This window comes from Neovison vison, chromosome 13, assembly GCF_020171115.1.
Source record: "Neovison vison isolate M4711 chromosome 13, ASM_NN_V1, whole genome shotgun sequence".
NCBI classification, from domain to species: Eukaryota; Metazoa; Chordata; class Mammalia; order Carnivora; family Mustelidae; genus Neogale; species Neogale vison.
The window spans coordinates 113123388-113144638 of NC_058103.1; the positions used below are offsets into that span (position 1 = coordinate 113123388).

Consider the following 21251-nt stretch of genomic DNA (forward strand, 5'->3'; position numbering starts at 1 on the left):
GTGCAGGGCATATTCTAAGAAGCAAATGAAAGGGGCATTACAAGGCAGTAGCTTTCAAACTTCAGTGAACTTGGGCATCACTTGGAAGACTTGTTAAAACACGAAGTTCAGAATCCTAAATCTTGATTCGGGAGATCTGGTTGAGCCCTGAGAATGCGCGTTTCTTACAAGTTTCCAGGTAGGGCTGGGGTTGTTGGTCTGGGGACAACACTTTTGAGAACCACGCATTTAGGGCATGGCAGGAACCAAGTCCGTCACAGGGCGCACACTCTCAGTTTGGTTGTACCAAGGACACTAACGGCGGAGATTGAGGTCGTCTTGGCAGGTCCGTGGGGGACACACCGGGAGGCACAGAAGCCCCTTAAGGTGCTGTCCGTGCCTGCCACCCCCCGCAGGCCTCCGCACATTGATAAGTCAGAGGTGGGGCGCCCTCCCCTCTCCGCTCCCGGGGGCCGTGTGGAGCGGAGCGGGTAGGAGGAGCGAACCGCGGACGGCCGGGGAGGCGCTGGGGGTCGGACGCATCTCTGCGGGACCGGCCGTGCGCGGGGACCGCGGAGGAAGTCGCCCTCCCCCGCCGCGGCCCCGCCCGCTCTGGCGCGCGACTGGCGGCTGGCTGCCCGGGCGGTGGCAGCGGTGGCGGCGGCGGCGCGGGGCGGGGCACCGCGACCCCCGTCCCCTCCCGGGCGCGCTCGTCGCGCCCCCGCCCCCTCGTCGCAGTCGCCGCCGCCCGGCTGGCTGGGCCTCGGGGCGCGGGCAGCCGCGGCGCCGCATTCCCGGCCGGCCCGCGAGCCATGGCCCAGGCCGGCGAGGAGGCGCGGCCCGGGCCCAAGACCGCGGTGCAGATCCGCGTTGCCATCCAGGAGGCCGAAGACGTGGAGGAGCCGGAGGACGACGAGGAGGGGGCGGAGGCGCGCGGCGCGGGGGACCCGGCCCGGTACCTGAGCCCGGGCTGGGGCAGCGCCAGCGAGGAGGAGCCGAGCCGCGGGCACAGGTAGGCGCGGCGACGCGGCCGGCCGAGGGGAGCCCGCCCCGGGTCCCGGCCGAGCGGGAGCGCGGGGACAACTCCGCGGGCGGAGCCGCTCGGGGCAGCCCCGGCTCGGGGCCGCTGCTCCGGGCGTCCCACCGGGGGCAGAACCTGCTTTCGGCCGTAGCTGGTGTCGCCCGAGCGGAGCTCCCGGGGCTGGCGGCGGGGCTCTGAGGGGCCTGGACGGGGATATGCCCTGGGACCCGGGAGGAATTCCTTCCTGGGCCATCCTGGCCATCTTATTCCCCCCGGAGGAGGCTCTCCGGGCGCGCGCTCCCCCGGGACCTTCCCCAAAGCCGATCCCCGCCGGGTCCTCCGCTCCGAGACCGGCCCACCTCCCCTTGAGACGGGCCCCACCGAGCCTTCACTGCCTCCTTCCTCCTGTCCCCTTGTCAGCCCAAATGGGTGGAGGCAGCCCAGGCCCAGCTGACACTTGCTGCTGGGGCATCCGAGGAGCGATTTCGTGGTGCGGAGAGCTCTCCTGCTCTGATTTGGAATCAACTCAAGTCTTGTTGCTTGCACCCTCGCAGGCCGGGGATTCCCATTTTCACGCAGCCTCCCCCACCTGACTTCTATGCTTGCATCATCATCTTGCTGCCTTGCTAGTTGGGTTCCTGAGTGATGGGCAGTGTGGAGCTGTTAGGGCACAGGAAACCACCTGTCTAACCGTGCCTTTGGGCCCTGAGTCTCTCATCAGCCGGAGACCTTGGACTTGTGTCCACCAACGCCAGCACCTTTGGGGTCTGTGGTTTCCTTCCTGTGGTTGAAAGAACATAAGAGTATGGAGTATCCCTAGCCTGCAGAGTAGAGCAATGGCAGAACTTGAGAATTCCCAGAAGTGCCCACAGGAACTTCCTATGAACCCTCTTTCTTCAGGGTTTCAGGGCACATGCTTTCAGTTGTCAGGACTCTGCAGGGTCATTCCCTGGCAGGCGGATGTTTACTTCATTGACAGAATGCTCAACTGAAGGGCGTGAGGATACTGGGATGGGAGCCCTTCCCCATCCTTGGCTGACCCTTCCCCAGTGGAAGAGGTCTGGAGCTAGGTACCCAGAGATTCAGGACAGCTCAGTGAAGACAGAGGGATCCAAGGAGGAAAGTCCAGCACCAGAGTTGAAAGCAGAAACACCAAATTATGAGCAGATGATACAGAAGCTACAGTAGATCCGTCAGCCCTCTATATAGTGTAAAACCTGATTCATTCACTCACACATTGGTTCAGCTCCGTGCTGAGAATAAAAATAATTGGTCCGTAGTTACTGACATCTCAATCTCCAGGAGAAGGCGGCCACTTAGACAAAAAATTTCAGAGGTTATGTAAAGGAGCTCAGAGTGCCTGATGTTTCTGATTTCATTTGCCTTTGACTGTGGCGAAGAGCTCCCCCCTATACTGGGACTAAGTTTTGGGATTGCACCATTAGCAGGCATTAAAGCCCTACTTATTTCTTGAGCCTGGAAAGAGCCCCCTGTGGAGAGTAGGAGAACATGATCCTCATTTGGGTCGGCTTCTTGCCCCCACCCCCCATACTCTCTCTCCAGAGCCACCCTTACTTCCCAACTCCAGGGACTGGAGTCTCATGGAGCTTTCGAGTTGAAGCATTTCCTGCTGCCCACTGGCAGAGAGCTGACCCCAGAAAATCCCTGGAAGCTCTTCTGGGTAGTGGAGCCGACAGAGCCCAGCAGGCAGACATCCAGAGCAGGAGAATGCAGCCGAGGACAGGATCCGTGCTGTCCCGCTGTTTGGGCCGGCCTGGCACAGCAGCTGCTCCTGCCCCATGGGGCCATTTCTCAGTTTCCAGGGCCTTCAGGAGAAAGCCCAAGGTCCTGTTTGTTGAGATGTGGCACCCACCCACCTCATCCCCTTGGCCCATGGCTCCTTTCCTGGCTGTCTCAGTAATTCATGCTCCCTCAGCACTAACCCCTCTAGATTCCAGAAAATAGGGTACAGTTTTGTGTCTGCACGCCTTTACTCTCCCTCCTCCCGGTCTCTCTGATTGCCTGTTCGATCTCTAGTCAGCCTTAAAACTTCACTGCGCCTACTAGGTATTTCTCCAAAGGATACAAACCTAGTGATTCGAAGGGGCACGTGCACCCCAATGTTTATACCTGTAGTGTCCATTATAGCCAAACTACGGCAAGAGCCCAGATGTCTGTTGACAGAGGAATGGATAAGGAAGATATGGTGTGTATATATGCTGTGGCATATTACTCAGACATCAGAAAGAATGAAATTTTGCCATTTGCAACGATGTGGATGGAACGAGAGGATATTATGCTCAGTGAAATCGGTCAGTCAGACAAAGACAAATACCCTATGATTCCAGTCCTAGGTGGAATTTAAGAAACAAAACCTATGAACATGGGGAAGGGAAGGAAAAGTAAAATAAGATGATAATTGAGAGGGAGACAAACCATAAGAGATGCTGAACTTTAGGAAACAAATGGAAGGTTGCTGGAGGGGAGGTGGTGGGAGATGGGGGAACTGGGTGCCGGCTGAGTGGGCACATGATGGAATGAGCACTGGGTGTTCTATGCACCTGATAAATCATTAAATTCTACCCCTGAAACTAAAACAACAAAAACACTTCACTTCTTTGTCCCCCCAAACCCCAGTCCCCACCCCAAAGCTGTTTGTTTCCTACCCTCGGAGTTGCCATAGTACTCTGCACGATTTACACCCAGCATTAACCTCGGCTGTAATCGTGTATTTCTGTCTCCCTCACAAGAATGTGAGCACTATGGATTTGGGGGCCATGCTTGCCTTGCTTTCATTGTATCCCCAGCACCTGGTATAGAGTGGGTGCTCCTGAGTATTTGTTGAACGAATGCATGTCTCTGTCATTGCATCATGCCACTGGGTTGAAGTATTTGTGTAGTTTTCACCCAACAAGATAGTGAGATCCTTGAAGCCCGTGACCTCACCTTGGTCCTCGCTCTACCACCAGTACTCAGCCCACTACTTGGCCTTACCCTGGGGTCCCAGCAACATGTGGAAATAAGAAAAATGTTCTTTAGTCTTCTCCCCACACCTCTCTCCCCAAAAAGGTGCCTTTCTTTTTATTCTCACCTTTTCAAAATAAAAATTTCAAACATAAAATGTGGAAGGGTAGTATTGTGAGCATTGGTACATCTACTGTCTGGATTTAACAGTTGTTAGTATTTTGCCCTGTTTGTTTGATAGACTTATGGGCGGTTTTCTCTGAACCAACTGAAAATACCCACAAGACTTACTGTACCCTCAGCACTTTAAGAGCTCTTACTAATGACCACTTCCTGTAAAACCATATACTGTAATTGCAGTTAAGAGAATTAACAATGACTCCTTAGTTTAATGCCTAAAATGATCTTATAGCCAAGTTCCATATTTGGGTCTCCCCCTGCCCCAAGCATCCCACATTGTATTTTATACATGTTTCTTTCTCCCCCTCCAACCAGAATCCAGTCCAGGTGGTGCCGTTTGCCTGTTATGTCTCTTCAGAATCTTTAAATCTAGAACATTCACACTTTTTTTTTCTTTAAATGCATTACTATTTTGAAAGAAGAGGCCAGATGTCTTGTTGAATGTTTCCCGGTTAGAATTGGTCTTATTTTGTTCTGATTGTCTAGTTTAACTTGCTCCTTTGTACCCTGTGTTTCCTGTCAGTCGGAAGGTGGACTAAGGGCTTGATTCAATTCAGATTCAACATTTTGGCAAGAACACCTCATAGACAATGCCACAGACTTTTTGCTGCATCACCACAGGTGGCTTTCACCAAAATGATGCTCTAATTTGACCACTTGACTAAGATGATCTCGCCATTATGAAGGTACGTCTCTCCGCCTTACAATTAACAAGTAATACGTGGGTGTCCTGCGAATATTCTTTCAATGAGGCCTTTTACGTAATGGTTTTAGCATCCACGGGTGATCCTTGCCTGAGTCAGTTCTTCGGGAATTACAGATTGGTGATTTTCTAATTTTATTATCCTTTGTACATTGATTAGCTGGCATTCTTGTATGTAAGAGAGCTTTGCCTCATCATCTGGGTCTGAACAAGAATCCCTTCTAAGGAGGCAACATAAATGCTTAATGACCAGTTTTCAAAGAGAGGAGTGGGTGTAATCGTCACATCAAATAAATTAAATTAGAGCCCTCCTTTCGGCCCTCCTCGATTCATGGACTTTTGTTATTCATTTTTTAAAAATTGGTTACAATCATTATTTTTGATGTTTACAATGTCCCTGATTCAGTAGTGAAAGCCTTTCAGATTGGTTCAGTATATAGCCTTTTGGAACATGCCCTTGAGTCTTTTGAGCACTTTCTTGCTTTGTGATGCTAGATATTCTGGGCTTACTTTGTACTTTTCCTACCTGGGTCATGGGATCCAGCCATTTCCACAGGAATCCCTGTGGCTAGTATTTTTCGAATACTAGCGGAAAGGTATTTAGAAACCAAGACCTAGAATTCAGAGTGCTAATTTCCACTGGGGCAACATTGGTTTTAGGCCCTTTCAATAGTGCTAGGAAATACATTAAAAAAAAAATAAGTTTATATTGATGATTCTAATTCATATTTGACATGATAGGGTTTTTGTTGTACTTCTTTTATTCTTTTGCACTGACAGTCTTGATTCTTAACAGCATTAACATATTTACTCGTTTTGTCTTACAATGTGTAAAAATGACTTAAAATTATAATACTAAATGTCAGCATGAATAATAAAATCATGGAAGCATACCTTCATTTAACAAACAGAAACATCTAGGTTCCTTTCTCCCCATGATATTTCAGGGACATTGCACAAGCTATGTTTTCTCTGCTCTGGGTGACTATAGTGAAAGGTTCCGTTTATTAATGCCAGTTATGTACTGGATGAGGAACTAAGGACTTTGCATACATTATCTCTGCTTTACACCACAAACCATTATTTAGACCTGCAGAGACATCCACTGCTTTTGATCCTTTCCCAGGCCCTAGAAATTATGCCAGAATAGCATGTTAGAACAGCAGGTAAGATAAGGGCATCATGATGTCTGTAATAAGTCTATAAAAACCCATGGGCCACCCAGACATAGCATGGGCCTCCGCTAGTAGCATCCAAAATATAATTATTCCCATAATGCCTTTCCAAAGTTGGGCACATCTCCAACCTTTATATATTTATATAAATATATTTACATATATTTATATATGTTTCCAAGTTGTCTCTCTGAAAAACCGTTATCTTTTGAATCTGTCCTTGTGTTCTTATATTGCATTATCAATTTGGTTGCCTTTAGAACCTTTTCAGATTCATTATCTTTTTCTAGAATCAAGTCAAATGGAGTTATATGCAGATTGTACTGAACCCTGGTGTTTTTCGTAAATGGTGCTTTCTTTTTTCTGTTCAAGATCCACCTGGTTGCTGTCCACCATTTTCCTGGTATTGGCAGCCAAAGTACCATAGTAGACCAACCGCAAGGATAGACGATGAGGCCACGAAATCTTTTCTGTGTTGAAAACGACAATGAGGAGCTCATTATTCAACCATTTTATTTTGGGTATTTTTATTCATACGATGACATTTGATTGACCATTCAGTTAATATCTCCAGATTATCTTGATATTTTATGAGAAAGACAATCCTGGAGATTTTATGCTATACTTCTTTCTCTAGATCATTTACAAATATGATAAATATTTCAACTCTGACCCATGGAGCTCAGTCCTCCGTTTTGAAATGTTACCTCCTTATTTCTACCCTTTGTTTTCATTTCTATCAGGTTTATAGCTATGAAAAAAAAAATACACATTAGTATCCCCAATTTACAATGATGTATTTAAAAGGAAACAATAATATAAACATAAAACTTAAATGTACATTTTTTTTTCAAAGCTCTCTTGAAAGGCCACACATGACATATTTGTCAGTAACCATACTTCCTGTCTCAGAGAATCCTGATAGGTGGGATTTGCCCTTACAGAAGCTATTCACTTTACATTGGCGATGCTTTGTAAAGTCCTACTATGTGCGAGGCTCTGGGTTGTTGCCAGAATGAAAGAAACCAATGTGAATCCTTCCCTCCAGGGGATGAGGGTCCAGGGCATTAACTAGATATACATATAGTAGCTATGATACAAGTACGGACAAGTGTTAGGAGAGGTTGAAGTTATTTCCTTCCAGGGAGTGTTGCATTTGAGTTGGAGCTTGGTATATGGCTAGGATTTGGACCTGAAAGACGGAGGCCAGAAGTTCAAGGAGATGGAACAGCGTGCACCAAGAGATAGAGTCCAGAAACCTTGCAACACGTACAGGGACCTATTCATCTTTCACTTGCTTTTGTTTTAGAGCAAAGGATCTGAAAGAAAATAGACAGAAATGTGTTCAGAAGCTGGTGACTGCCAGATTGGAAATGAATCTGAAAGAAGAGCTAAGGACTTTGGATTTTATTTAATAAAATAGAAAACATTAGTATTAGAATTAAAGTAGAGGAACGACATAGCTGTTCTTCAAAATGTGTAATAAGGCACAGAGTGTAGAGGCTTAAGCCAAAATACAACAGGAGTGGAGTGGGGGGAGGTGGGAGGAGGTGGGAAGACAGAACCCTAGAAAGATTCTGGTTAGGAAATGTGTGAAGGATGCGGGGATTAAAAGGGATGCTGCTATCTGAGAGGTGATTTAAGTTCTGCCTTTAGAACAATTGCCAGATTGTGAAAAGTAGCAACCAACATTTTATTCACTTTCAAGGAGAAAAAGAAGAAATAGGATTATTTTCTAAAGGAATTGAATGAACTAACCGGTGAGCTCAGGCAGCTAAGGTAGAGCTGGTACCTGCAGAGGAAATCCTCCTCCATATAAAGCCCCTATTTAGTAATTCCCTGCCTGTCTGCCTGCAAGTGAAGCCTCCCCACCCCACCCCGAGGTCTGTAGAACCACCTAGGAAGAAAAGCAATCGCAGTACACTACTGCGGAGGGAACCTACTCGACTCACCAAAGAAAAGCAACCCAGACCTACCTTCACTTTTCACAATAAATAGCCATGGAGCATAACTCCCTACTTGTTAAGTGTAGACTATGTACTCCCTTCCAAAGTGCACAGTAGGAAAGGTGGGGGGAAAGGCAGTAACTTCACAGTGAAGACACCAGATAACACTCCTGGGTCAACATTACAATGATCAGGTATGTTGAGAGTCCCCTTGATATGATGTGATGAGAATGTAAATTTACCTCTGTCGTCCTCTTCCCTAAAACCCAGACACACCATCTAATCAGTCATAAAAAATAGCAGATAAATCTCAAATGAAGGACGTTCTACAACATATCTGACCAGGACTGCTCAACACAGTCAAGGTCATTAAAAATAAAGAAAACCTGAGAAACTGTTTCACCAAGAGGAGCTTGGGGAGACATGATGACTACATCTAATATAGAATCCAGGATGGGATCCTGAAAGAGAAAAAGGCCATTAGGTAAAAAAAACAAAAACAAAAACAAAAACAAAAACAAAAAACCTAAGGAAATCTGAATAATCTGGGCTTCAGCTAATAGTCTGGAAATCTGGACTTTAGCTAATAATAATGTATTGATAACAATTCATTAAATGTACCATACTAATGCAAAATATGAAATACAGAAGTCTGATGTAGGATATATGGGAACTCTGTACTACTTTCACAATTTTTCTGTAAGTCTGAAATTATTCTAAAGTAAGTTTGTTTAAAAATTTTTTAATAAAGAAAAAGATGAATTCTCAGTTACATGAAGAAAACCAGTTACATGAAATTAGGTGAAAAACTGATCCCAGAGGATATAGAGGTGACACTGTTGGAAACAAAGATATGTATTTATGTATATTTATATGTCTATACACACACACACTCTGGTTAGTATCCGAGAGAGAATTTACTATATTGCATCCACAAAACAAGAATAGAATGTTTTTTAAAAGAAATATTCTGAAGACATAAAAGTGTTCTTACAGAGTACATAATTCTGAAATTGAGCAACTCATCAACAAAGATGAGAAGATAATGTCAAGAAATCTCTTCCCATGTACATCAAAGACAAGGGCAAAGACAGACAATATGAAAGAGAGGATAGGAGACAGATCAATCCAAGTGGTCAGTCAACTAATAAGACCCTAAGAAAGAAATGTAATCTTAGCAAATGACTTAGCCCTGCACAGAATAATGTTTGTAGTCATAAAAGTTGAAGACAGTAGGGACACGGGAGTGGCTCAGTCGGTTAAGTGTCTGCCTTCAACTCAGGTCATGATCCCAGGGTCCTGGGATCGAGCCCCACATCGGGCTCCCTGTTCAGCAGGGAGCCTGCTTCTCCCTCTGCCTGCTCCTCTCCCTGCTTGTGTGCTCTCGCTCTTTCTCTCTCTCTCTGACTAGTAGATAAATAAAAAATCTTTTAAAAAATAAGATTAAAAAATAAATAAAAGACAATGGATTGGCCTTCAACTTTCAGTATCTAAAAACAAAACATGGACTATTAGTTGCGGAATAGAATGTAAACATAATGAACCATGACAAAATAAAATGAAGGTACATCTGATAGAATTTGAAAGATTAGAAGTGGAAGGAGGGGGGAAGAAGGTAGGGTTATAACACATCAAGGTAGGGAGGAAGTGAGACATATCATCGAATATTGATGGAATAAGAGAGAATTTTAACTGTATTATTTTAAAAACAATTAGAAGGCTAATAAAAATAACATAAAATATTAAAAAATTAGAAGAAGAGGCTTTGGGAGATGAGTGACCCCAAGTCCTCACCTTATATAATAGGAAATGAATAGAGAATGTTGAAAATTGGCAAGTGAGAAATAGAACCATGAACATTTTTATAGAACCACAGGCAACTCTCCTAAGAATGAAAGGATTGAATAGAGGTTGCCTCTAGGGAGGAGAGGTAGAACGGGGAATCATTGCTTTTTTTTTTTTCTTTTAAGATTTTATTTGCTTATTTGACAGAGAGAGACACAGCGAGAGAGGGAACACAAGCAGAGGGAGTGGGAGAGGGAGAAGCAAGCTTCCTGCCGAGCAGGGAGCCAGAAGCAGGGCTTGATCCCAGAACCCTGGGATCATGACCTGAACTGAAGCCAGATGCTTAACAGCTGAGCCACTCGGGTGCCCCTCATTGCTTTCTTTTTAAGTTAAGGGCTATTTTGTTTTGTTTTTTTGCTCCGTGTATGTATTATTTTAATATTTAAGATTCATTTTTGATGAACTATTAATAGTGTCCAAGGGAGAAGTAATGAGGACAGTTGGAATGGAAAAGAGAACAGATGGGAGACACTGCAGAATAAAATCAGCACTTGATAATTGGCTCGGTGTGGGGGCAAAAGAGAGGGCTAAAAGACGCATCTGGGGTTTTGAGTCTAAATGCAAAGAAGAGTGAATAGGGAAAGTAGTTAGTGGGGCAGTTTGAGAGGAAAGATACATAGTCTTTACAGGGCAGTTACCAATAGTTACCAACGTTCATATTTAAGGGATATAAACTTCTTTGATTTTCCTAAAGGATACAGGGTCTTTTTCATTCAAAGGCTGTTGCAGGAACCAGGAGACAAGGCAGAGTGCTTCCAGATATGCAAAAGGGCCTTGCCTATCTTCCAAGATGCCCCTTTGGAGATGCACAGTTGCTGCTGACAGCACCCATGCAGAGAGAGGGTCCTAGGGGACAGGAAGCTCACCCCTACACTTATATAGGGGATTTTTTCACCTCCCCAGGACCGTCCACCTGCTCTGGAATCTGGCTACATGCCTGTCTGTTCACTGGGTGCAAAGAACTGGTGCAGAATTGCGCGCCCCATCCCACTCCCTCCCCCCTCCCCCAACACAGTGTGGATTGCTTACTGCAAGACTATGAAAAGAAGAGGCGTTTCCCAGATGGAATGTCCCTCAGCAGACCTAGGCTTCAGTACTCCCCGAGGTCCAGCTCTGCAGAAGGTCATGTTCAGTTCTGGGCATACTGGATTTGGAGTGCTAGGGCTTTCTAAGCAAGCATTGGGCAGGCACTTAGGAATTGAGGATGGGGGCCCAGGAGGAAGAGGAGGGTGGAGGGGTGGGAGGAGGCAAATCTGACTTGGATGAGCTATCCAGGGGCCAAAGTGGGAGGCCACCTGGGGACAAAGAATCAAAGATAGATCTTTGGAGAAATGGGAGCAGAGTGAGTAGACTAGAAGGACAGTTAAATGGGGGAGAAAAATCAGAAAAGAACAAGGCCTAGCGGGAGGAGTACTGAGAAGGAAGTGGTCCATTGTCCCATCCTGCAGCGGGGACCAGATGGCCAAGGTGGAGCAAAGGCACCTGGATATGGCCAATGGAGGCTTTGGCAGAGGCCCAGACATACAGAACGAGTTTGCTGGGAGGGAAGGTACTAGGGAGCTCTAGGCAAGTCTGATTGCTTTTCTCAGTCAAGTTGGAGATCAAGTCATCTGCAGGGAGGAAGGGCTTCCCATGGCAGACCTTGAGAAGAATGGGACGCTGTAGAATGGGCACTGGAGAAATTGAGAAATTACATCTCCATCCTTCGACTGTGTTTCGTTTGTGCATTCACTTCTAGCAGCGTCAACGACTTTAGTTGGGGAGTAAGACTTACTAGGCTGTGGGTCCCTTTGACGGTCTGGTCGCCTCTGCTATACTTGCTAGTCGTACTAAGTTAGACATATTTTGCCAATACCTGAGTCCACTCAAAACTCTTCACTGGTCATTGTCCCACACCTAACTGCAGCTCCTCCTGTTTATTCTCATCCTTGTCAGTGGGGCTTAGACTTACCCATGCATTTGAGGTTAGTTTATCTGATGTATCCAACCTGTCCATTTTAACTATTAGTTAGGGGATAAGCTTTCTCTAATAAAGAGAAAATCTGTGTTGTCCATCTTGATTCTCCTTTTTCATTCCATTGAATCATTCCATTGATTTATTCCACTTTTCCTTTGGCATGTTTTAAGGACCGCTTTTCTTTCTTTCTTTTTAAGATTTTATTTATTTATTTGACACAGAGAGAGAGAGATCACAAGTAGCAGAGGGGCAGGCGGAGGTTGGGAGAGCAGGCTCCCTGCTGAGCAGAGACCCCCCCCCCAATGGGCTCAATCCCGGGACTCTGGGATCATGACCTGAGTCGAAGGCAGAGGCTTAACCCACTGAGCCACCCAGCTGCCCCAAAGGACTACTTTTCTCAATGCAGTATTACTGTATAGTATTTGTTTGTAAGTAACAGAAGACCCAGCCAATAAGTGAATTAACCAAATGGATTTTATCTTTCTCATGTAATCAGAAATCTGCAGGTACGTAGGTAGAGGAATTGGTTCAGCAACTCAATAATATCAGAGCTCCAATAATATCAATAAATCAGACCAACCTAATTCTCCTGGCCTTTTTCTTATGGTGGTAAAATACCTGCTACAGCTCCAACCATCACATCCACACTCAAAACATAAAAAGGGAAGAGGGAGGGCCAAAAGATTTTCACTTGTGTTTTATTGGCCATGCCATGACAGATAGCTACTACCTGTAACCGAGGCTGAGAAAGTACGTATTTAGGTTGGTTTTTTGCTTTGTTTTTGTTTTTGTTGTTGTTGTTGTTTTTATAGCCTCCATAATAAAGGGAGGCAAGTGAGAAAGAGTTTGCTATTAGATGTTGGGTGAATCTGACTAGTGGCTATCACAGCTATCTTCTAGAAACTTCTAAAATACTTAGTTTGTCTAATGTTTAAGTTGCTTTTGACCTGTTTTATCTTATAGGCTACCCCCATATATTTCCTTGGTTTGCCCCCTCATTTTTTAAAGACTTTTGAAAAAACATACTTTTAAAGTTAGTCTCTCATACCATTTTCCCCCCCAATCAGTATACATTTGTCTTGGGACATTGGTGTGGTATTTCAAAAACATTTCCAGACTGTCTGTAGGCAAATAACTAAACTCTTCATTTTAAAATCAACCAACGCCTACTTTTATGCTAAAATTATAATTTCTGTGTTTGAAAAATCAGGAGACAGATTTATTTAGTATTTTCTCTCCTGCCAAAATATTCCATTTTTATTATCATCTTGACTCTTCCACAGTTGGTTTTGTTGTTGTTGTTGTTTGTTTGTTTTTTGGTGGGGCGTTGGTTAAGAGTCAGTGAAAATTTTGCTGGAGTTGAAGGACCTACATGTACATACCTTTTCCAGCTTTAAACTATCTCAGTAACAGTTGACTTTTACATTCTGAGCCCCCTTACACCTTTTTCGATTATTTTATTTAGGGGCTTAACGCCAGTCCAAGGGAAGTGTTAACTGCTTGCTTCTTTTTATTTTTTTAAAAGATTATTTATTTATTTATTTATTAGAGAGAGAGAGAGAGAAGAGCGAGAGAGAGCACGAGTGGAGGTGAGGGGCTGAGGGAGAGAAAGAGGGAGAAGCAGACTCCCTGTGGGAGCCTGAGGTGGGGACTCGATCCCAGGACCCTGAGATCATGACCTGAGCCGAAGGCAGAAGCCCAACTGACCGAGCCGCCCTCTGGGGAGCCAGGCAGGTTTTCCCAACAGAGTAGAAGTGCCCAGAATGCTTCAGATGGACTAGGTGTCTGCATCCATCTCCGGAAATACTCTCTCTACTCAGCACATGGTCACGGAGACTCTGGATCTGATCGTCGTGTTACAAGCTGCCATGTAGGAAAGCAGCAATGTTTTCTTCTGAAAGTAATTTTTAGCCAACCCTTTTTCTTGAATAAGATATTTATGATATTGTATAATACGTAATTTAATTTGGTCATTAAATATGCCAGAGAGAACTTACCTTCGAGAGATTCTAATTAATTGGTGTCAACTCTGATGCAGATCTTCACAGAGTCCCTGAATGTTTATGATTTTGAAGTTTTTGTCATCCCTTGGTGAGAGATTTGCCTTCCTAAAGAAGCTTCGCTCAGGAATTCTTTGGCTTGTTCTCCTACCCTAATATTCTCAGGGAGAGGGGGAGGCAGTCTCTTCAGCCAGAGCGGCTGGTGGGTGTGGGTTTCAATTAGAAGGCCCTGCCGAGTGGGATATTTTCCAGATTCCGGGGCAGGGTCCCAACAAATGTGGAAAGTATTATGTGTGCTGGCTTTGGAGACAGAAAATTTGCGTTTTGGTCAATCCTAGATCTGTGGGATAAACGTACCTACCTGCCACCTGCCGGGTTCCAAGGGCGTGCCAGGTACCTGGGTGGGCGTTTCTATGTATTAGTTCATTTAATCTTCTGACCACCCTGTCAGGAGAGTGACTGTCGTGATTCCAATATACAGATGACAGGACTGAGGTGTAGCAGGGCAGCTCCTTGCCTGAGTTGACTCAGTTACTAAATGGTGGCGGCAGGATTCGAACCTATGTGGGCTACCTCTGGGATTGGGACTCTTAATTACTCTGCTAAATTATCTTCTAGAAATCAGGGTGGGGTGAAGGAGGGAAGAATAAGAAGGGAATGTGGGAAGCATCCTATCTGTGGCATAGCAGCACACGAATGTTAGTAGAAGGTGTTGTTATTTGAATGACCCTCTGCCCATGTTAAAAACAGAAGCTTGATTTCTTTGCCCACTGGGCAAAAGCCAGCCCCGTGGGGCCAGGTGATCACGACCTCTGAGGAGCCCAGTTCATGTGTGTTCCAGTGCCGTTTCCTAGGGCGGCAGAAACAAACTACCACGAACTGGCTGGCTTAGAACCCCAGAACTGATTGCCTCATGGTTCCGGAGACCACAAGTCAGACATCAAGGTGTCCGAAGAGCTCTCCCTTCCCAGGGTCTGGGAAAGGGTGGGTCCCGGCCACTCCCCTGGCTTCTGGTGGTTTGCTGGCAATTCTTGATGTTCCTGAGTTCTGCTGCCTCACCCTGATCTCTGCCTTCACCTTCACATGGCATTTTCCCGGTGTGCTCGTGCCTCCAGAGTTCCCTGTTTATAGGACACCAGCCACACTGGACTAGGGACCCCCCCCACCCCACCCTGGTGTGACCTTGTCTTTAACTGATTACATCTGCAAAGCCCTATTTCCAGGAAGGTCACATTCTGACATACAGGGCTTTGGAATGTCAACATACGAAATTTGGGGTAAAGGGGGGGGTGGAGGACAACAACTCAGCCTGTAACCCCCGACGTCTCCTTCTGGTCCCAGCGGCGCCACAACGAGTGGGGGCGAGAACGAGCGTGAGGACGGCGAGCAGGAGTGGAAGCCCCCGGACCAGGAGTTAATCAGGAAGCTGGTGGACCAGATCGAATTCTACTTTTCTGATGAAAACTTAGAGAAGGATGCCTTCCTGCTCAAGCATGTGCGGAGGAACAAGCTGGGGTACGTGAGCGTCAAGCTTCTCACGTCCTTCAAAAAGGTAAGGCTTCCTTCTCACGAGTGGACTCGAGGATTTCGGGGGGTGGGGGTTGCAGTTGTAAATATTTTTTGATAGCTGGTGATTAGCGATCCCCCCCACCGCTCCCCCGCTGTGGGGCATGAAATAGAGAAAAGTGATCCAGAACGGGTTTAGGATCGCTACGAAGACCATCTTCCCACAGTATCGAAAGAGGCCTGGGTGCTGGGACAGATGTCCGCGGGTGGCGGTTAGGAAATAATAGTGCTTGTTCTGAGCAAAGTTCAGGCACTCTTGCCAGGCGAGTGGGTGGCCAAGAGAACGCTGTGCCAGGACACAAGGACTCCGTCGCCTTGAGAGACACCTCCTGGCCTTGCAACTGTGCAATACACAGGCTCTTCCCTTGCCCAGTTGAATAAATAAGAAGAGGGAGGAGCACCTTGGACTTAGAGGGATGACCTCCTTCCAGACTCCAGCAGCCATTGCTGCGTAAGACCCACCTCTCATCAGTGTGGCGACGTGGGGAGCCCGATTGCAACCATGTAGGCAGCAGACCCCGCAGCTGGCCTATTGTGTGACTTCCCTCCGTCTCAGAGCGTGGACAGACGAGCTGGAGTAAGAACTCCATGTCTCCTGTGGGGGACGTGTATTTACTAGAATGGAAAAGCACGGCATGGCCTGTTGCATAACGGGATATGTAACAGCTGGGTCCCGGCCAGGCTGCCTGTGCGTTCTGCCAGAGAGCCCTGGAGGAGAGCTTTCTCCCCGGGGCTGTTCCCTGCCTCACCTGCTGCTATGGTCTGTCCTCTCCTCTTGGGCTCTGTCCTTTTATCCAGTCACCAAACCTATCCATCCTGCACCCTGACTGCTGCGGTGGGCACAGGATAGATGACACGAAGGTGGCATTTCCCCTGCCCTTGCAAAGTCCAGTGAAGGAAAGAGCTCAGTGCAGGGCTGAACGATGACCTCGGGCAGTGAAAGCGCAAAGTCGTGTTCATCAGAGCCAGTTACCCTGCCTGGATGATGGAGAAGTCTTTCTAGAAGTAGTGACATTGAAATAGGATCTTGGAGGACGAGTAGGAGTTTTCAGGGTACAGGAGAAGGGGGGGGGCTCTTCATGTTCTGCATCTACCGGGAGCTAGCATCTGATCCTACAGGTTAAGGGTTAGTCCCACAGGACCGCCCCAGTTCAGGAGCCAGTGGCCAACAGGAGGCCCCCAGGTCACCGATAGCTCCTGTCCAATGTGGCTAAAAATCACAGGTTCCCATCATCTCCTCTTCCTTGGATTTGATTGTTTGCCGAAAGAGATCACAGAACTCAGGGAAACACTTGCTTAGGTTGACCAGTTTAATAAAGGCTGTGATAAAGGATATAGACCAACAGCCAGCTGAAGAGATCTGCAGAACGAGGCCCTGAGTGTGGGAGCTCCTGTCCCTGCAGAGTTGGGGTGTGTCGCCCTCCCTGTATGTGGATACAGTCGTCAATCTGGAAATGCTCTGAAGCCTGTGGTATCGGGATTTTTATGGAGGCTTCCTCATGGAGGCACAATCAAACATTAACTCAGTTTCCCGCCCCTCTCCTTCCCTGAAAATTCCAAGCTTCTAACCATGGCTTGGTCTTTCTGGTGACCGGCCCTCAACCAGAAGCCACCCGGGAGCCCGCCCAGAATTGCCTCATTAGAACAAAAGCTTCTCCTAGTGCTGTTGTCCCAGAGGAACTGCCAGGGTTCCAGCAGCTCCGTGCCAGGAAGGGGGACACAGAACAATGGATATATATGCTAGAGAGGGACTGTTCCATCATTCTCCGTGAGGCCTCAAGTTGGGTTTGATTCCAAGCTGAAACCGTTGACACCAGTTTCAAAAGCTGCTGCGTTGAAATACGAAAGATCTTTCAGAAGATCTTTTGTGTCAAATGCAGAAATGCAGAAATGCTGCTTCAGAGAAGTATTTGAATGTTAAAATCCCCGAGTCCTGGGGTGCCTGGGTGGCTCAGTGGGTTAAGCCGCTGCCTTCAGCTCAGGTCATGATCTCAGGGTCCTGGGATCGAGTCCCGCATCAGGCTCTCTGCTCAGTGGGGAGCCTGCTTCCTCCTCTCTCTCTGCCTGCCTCTCTGCCTACTTGTAATCTCTCTCTGTCAAATAAATAAATAAAATCTTTAAAAAAAAAAAAATCCCCGAGTCCTATCAAAATGGTACATCGCAATATCACACGTGTCCAGGGAACGGTGAGCACACCCTCACATGGAAGTGTTTGTGGGGGACCCCAAAATAAAGCAGCCAGTGGGCATCCCTTTCTTTCTTCCCTAGGGACCCTAAGAGTCAGCCTAACTTTTTTTTTCCTGTTGAAGCTGCCACTATAGCACTACACACAGAGTCCCCAACACCTCCAAAATGACAACAAAGGCCCTTTCCATTCTAAAGGCTTTCCCGCTGATCATAATAGGAGACACATATGACATACAGTGAAATGGCAGTTTCTGAGAATCTTAGGAAGTTCTTCCAATTAATTGCACAAGGAGAGCACCCTCCGGGCTCCTTGTCTGAGATGGTGCCCAAGGACGCTCCGGCTTAACCAGCATTTCCCAGCAGACTCTGCTCCTGGCTCTGGAGGGGTGCTGGTTCTTGCCAGTGCCTGCATTCCTCTCCCTTGCATGTGGCCTTCCATCGGCTTCTCTAGCCCTTGGAGTAAGGCAGCACCAGCCTGCCCCTGAGCACTCCTTGTTCAGGCTTCAGGCTTTGGCACTCGCTTTGTCTTTCCTCTCCGGAATGCTCCCTTCCTGACTGGTATCTTTGGTCAGCATTTTTCTCTCCCCTTGCTGGATCCCTGATGGACTCCATTCACCTGTAGTCTGACCCTTTGCCCGGACCTTCGCTGACCCTCTGTCCTTGGTGTGTGTCACGGAGATCAGCCCATTGGTCCTGGGTGTAGGCGACTTGTGGTTCCCACACCCTTGGCCCAGTCTGGGCCATTTCACCCCGAGACCAGGGCTAGAGCGGACAGTACCCCTTCTGGCTCTGCCGAGAGATCTGCAAGGGGTTTCCCCCTCCACCCTGCCCCGCCCTGGGCTGACCAGTGTTAGCCAGCCTCCGTTCTTGAGTTCTGGGAAGCTTCTGTTGGGTCTCAGGGGTCCTCTGCACAGCGCCTGCGTTGACCTGGCCTCAGAGGACTCAGGGTGATTGTGCCGTTCCTGGCTCAGGTTACCCACCCCACCCACCTCCACTGTTTCCTTGGAATGGGATGACTCATTCCCCCAGCGTTCCCTCCAGCGGAAGTGGGCCTCTTGAAAATTACTGTTTTACAATATAAACATAGCCTTCATATAGTTCAGTTTCCACCCAGGGAGGAGGAGGGAGGGAGGGACTGTTGCATCATTCTCCATGAGGCCCTACTTGGATTTTATTCCAGGTCAAAATGGCCCACATCACTTTCAGGAGATTTTGCAGTGGAACACGAAAGATCTTTTGGAACTTTCTGTGTATCAAATGCATAAACAGAGAAACATGACTTCAAGACGTGTTCGGATGTTTAAAATCTCCGAATCCTGTCTAAATGGTGGCACGTAATCTTTGAAGTAATGATAATACACGATACTTACTGAGCACTCGTTGTGAGCTAGACACTGTTCAGGGTTTCGTATGTGGATGTATCATGTATGTCTGCGTGTAGATATATATCTGTTGATTTAGTCATTTGATCCTCATGACAGTCTGTGAGGGGGACACGATTAGCGTCTCCATTTGACAGATGAGGTTGTTGAGACCCTGAGAGCCTGGGAAATGTCAAGTCTTACTGCCAGCCGGAGGTGGGCCTTGGACTTGGGTGTCTAACAGCCTTGTCGCAGGGCCCCAACCGCTTAATGTGTATGCACTGGACTGTCTCCATCCCCACAGAAAGTTCTGTCAGACGGCACTGCTCTAAACCGCCGCCTGGCTTGACGTCATGAAAGCGTGTGCATTTGCACCCTAGACGTTTGAATGCCCAAGCCCACCAGCTAGGATGCTGGCCACCAGTGTTCCAGGGGGTAAGGAAAGGAGGGAGGGAGATGACAGAGCCCAGGAGGTCGGCGAGGACAGGTGGGTACCATTCCAGATGTGCTTTGTCTTCTTCAGGTGAAACACCTGACCCGGGACTGGAGAACCACAGCGCACGCCTTGAAGTACTCAGTGAGCCTGGAGCTGAATGAGGACCAGCGGAAGGTGAGGCGGACCACCCCCGTCCCCCTCTTCCCCAATGAGAACCTCCCGAGCAAGATGCTCCTGGTCTACGATCTCCACCTGTCCCCCAAGCCGTGGGCCCCGGCCGCCCCCCCGAAGAACGGGAGGGTGCAGGAGAAGGTCATGGAGCACCTGCTCAAGCTCTTCGGGACCTTCGGGGTCATCTCGTCGGTGCGGATCCTCAAACCTGGGAGGGAGCTGCCCCCCGATATCCGGAGGATCAGCAGCCGGTACAGCCAGGTGGGGACCCAGGAGTGTGCCATCGTGGAGTTTGAGGAGGTGGACGCGGCCATCAAAGCCCATGAGTTCATGAGCACAGAGTCCCAGGGCAGGGAGAACATGAAGGCTGTCCTGATTGGCATGAAGCCACCCAAAAAGAAACCTCTCAAAGACAAGAACCAGGACGAGGAGCCCGCCGCGAGCAGCCACCCGAGCAGGTCCCTGAACAAGAGAGTGGAGGAGCTGCAGTACATGGGGGACGAGTCTTCCGCCAACAGCTCCTCCGACCCCGAGAGCAACCCCACGTCGCCCATGGCCAGCCGGCGGCACGCGGCCGCCAACAAGCTCAGCCCTTCCAGCCACCAGAATCTCTTTCTGAGCCCGAACGCCTCGCCGTGCTCGAGTCCCTGGAGCAGCCCCTTGGCTCAACGCAAAGGCGTTTCCAGAAAATCCCCGCTGGCCGAGGAGGGGCGGCTGAACTGCGGCGCCAGCCCCGAGATCTTCCGCAAGTGCATGGACTACTCCTCCGACAGCAGCGTCACTCCCTCGGGCAGCCCCTGGGTCCGGAGGCGCCGCCAGGCTGAGATGGGCACCCCAGAGAGGAGCCCCGGCGTGAGCCCTCTGCTGTCCCGGAAGATGCAGACGGCAGACGGGTTACCCGTGGGGGTGCTGAGACTGCCCAGGGGCCCCGACAACACCCGGGGATTCCATGGTGGACACGAGAGAGGCAGGCCCTATGTATAAATACCTTCTATTTTTCGTATCGGCTCCCTCAAAATACCTGGCATGGCATAGAATGCAACTAGGTCCCCATCGGAAGATTTTGTATTCATGTAGACCTCTTAATTTATACATTTGTAATGTATATAAGTAGTCTGGTACGCTGTGGGTTTAAGAACATCTTCTAGTTCCAAACAACCAGCATGACCATTATTTTGCTGATGCCCAGTGTGTCTGAATGTCACGGCCCTGCAGGGCTGCGGGACCGAGGCTCCCCGGGGCCGGTCGGGCCGCCGGTCTCTTCTTCACGGCAGAGTTCTTCCCCGCAGCAACCGAGCTGTCCTCGGCGGGCCACACGGGGCCTTCCAGAGAGCCCAAGGGAGTTCTTTTCTGTAATGGCCATTCGTTCAGCCAGTAGCATGGTATCTCACGGGACCAAATGTGTGTTTCCTGTCAAGTAAATAAATAATAAAACACCGACTGGGAGTGCTAGCTCTTGAAGTCACAGGTGGGGCCTGATGAAGGTCTGCGCCGTCTCATAAGGCTGTGGGTGTTAAGTCAGGAGGCCCCGAGGGGCCCAACAGAGACGCATGTCTTGAATGTACTCAGGGCAACCCTGGGGCTCTCCTTGTGGGGCTCCAGCAGCCCAAGAGGTCAGCAGAGTTAGAATCCTACCCGGGCCAGGGTGGCTTAGTAGAGACCAAGCTGTCCGGATGTGGTCCCCCGACTGCTTCCTTTTCATTGGTTAATGTCCCTTGTCCCGGGAAGCTGCCCGGTATAGCGGAAAGAGCAGTGGCTTA

General features: G+C 48.2%; 1 protein-coding gene across 1 annotated transcript; it reads left to right on the forward strand.

The window, feature by feature from the left end:
• Nucleotides 1-791: 791 nt before the first annotated feature.
• Nucleotides 792-20931, forward strand: LARP6 (La ribonucleoprotein 6, translational regulator). Its single transcript, XM_044230905.1, has 3 exons — nt 792-991; nt 15112-15322; nt 19408-20931. Exons 1-3 carry the CDS (start codon nt 792-794, stop codon nt 20473-20475), a joined length of 1479 nt encoding a protein of 492 aa, XP_044086840.1. The 3' UTR covers nt 20476-20931.
• Nucleotides 20932-21251: the final 320 nt, after the last annotated feature.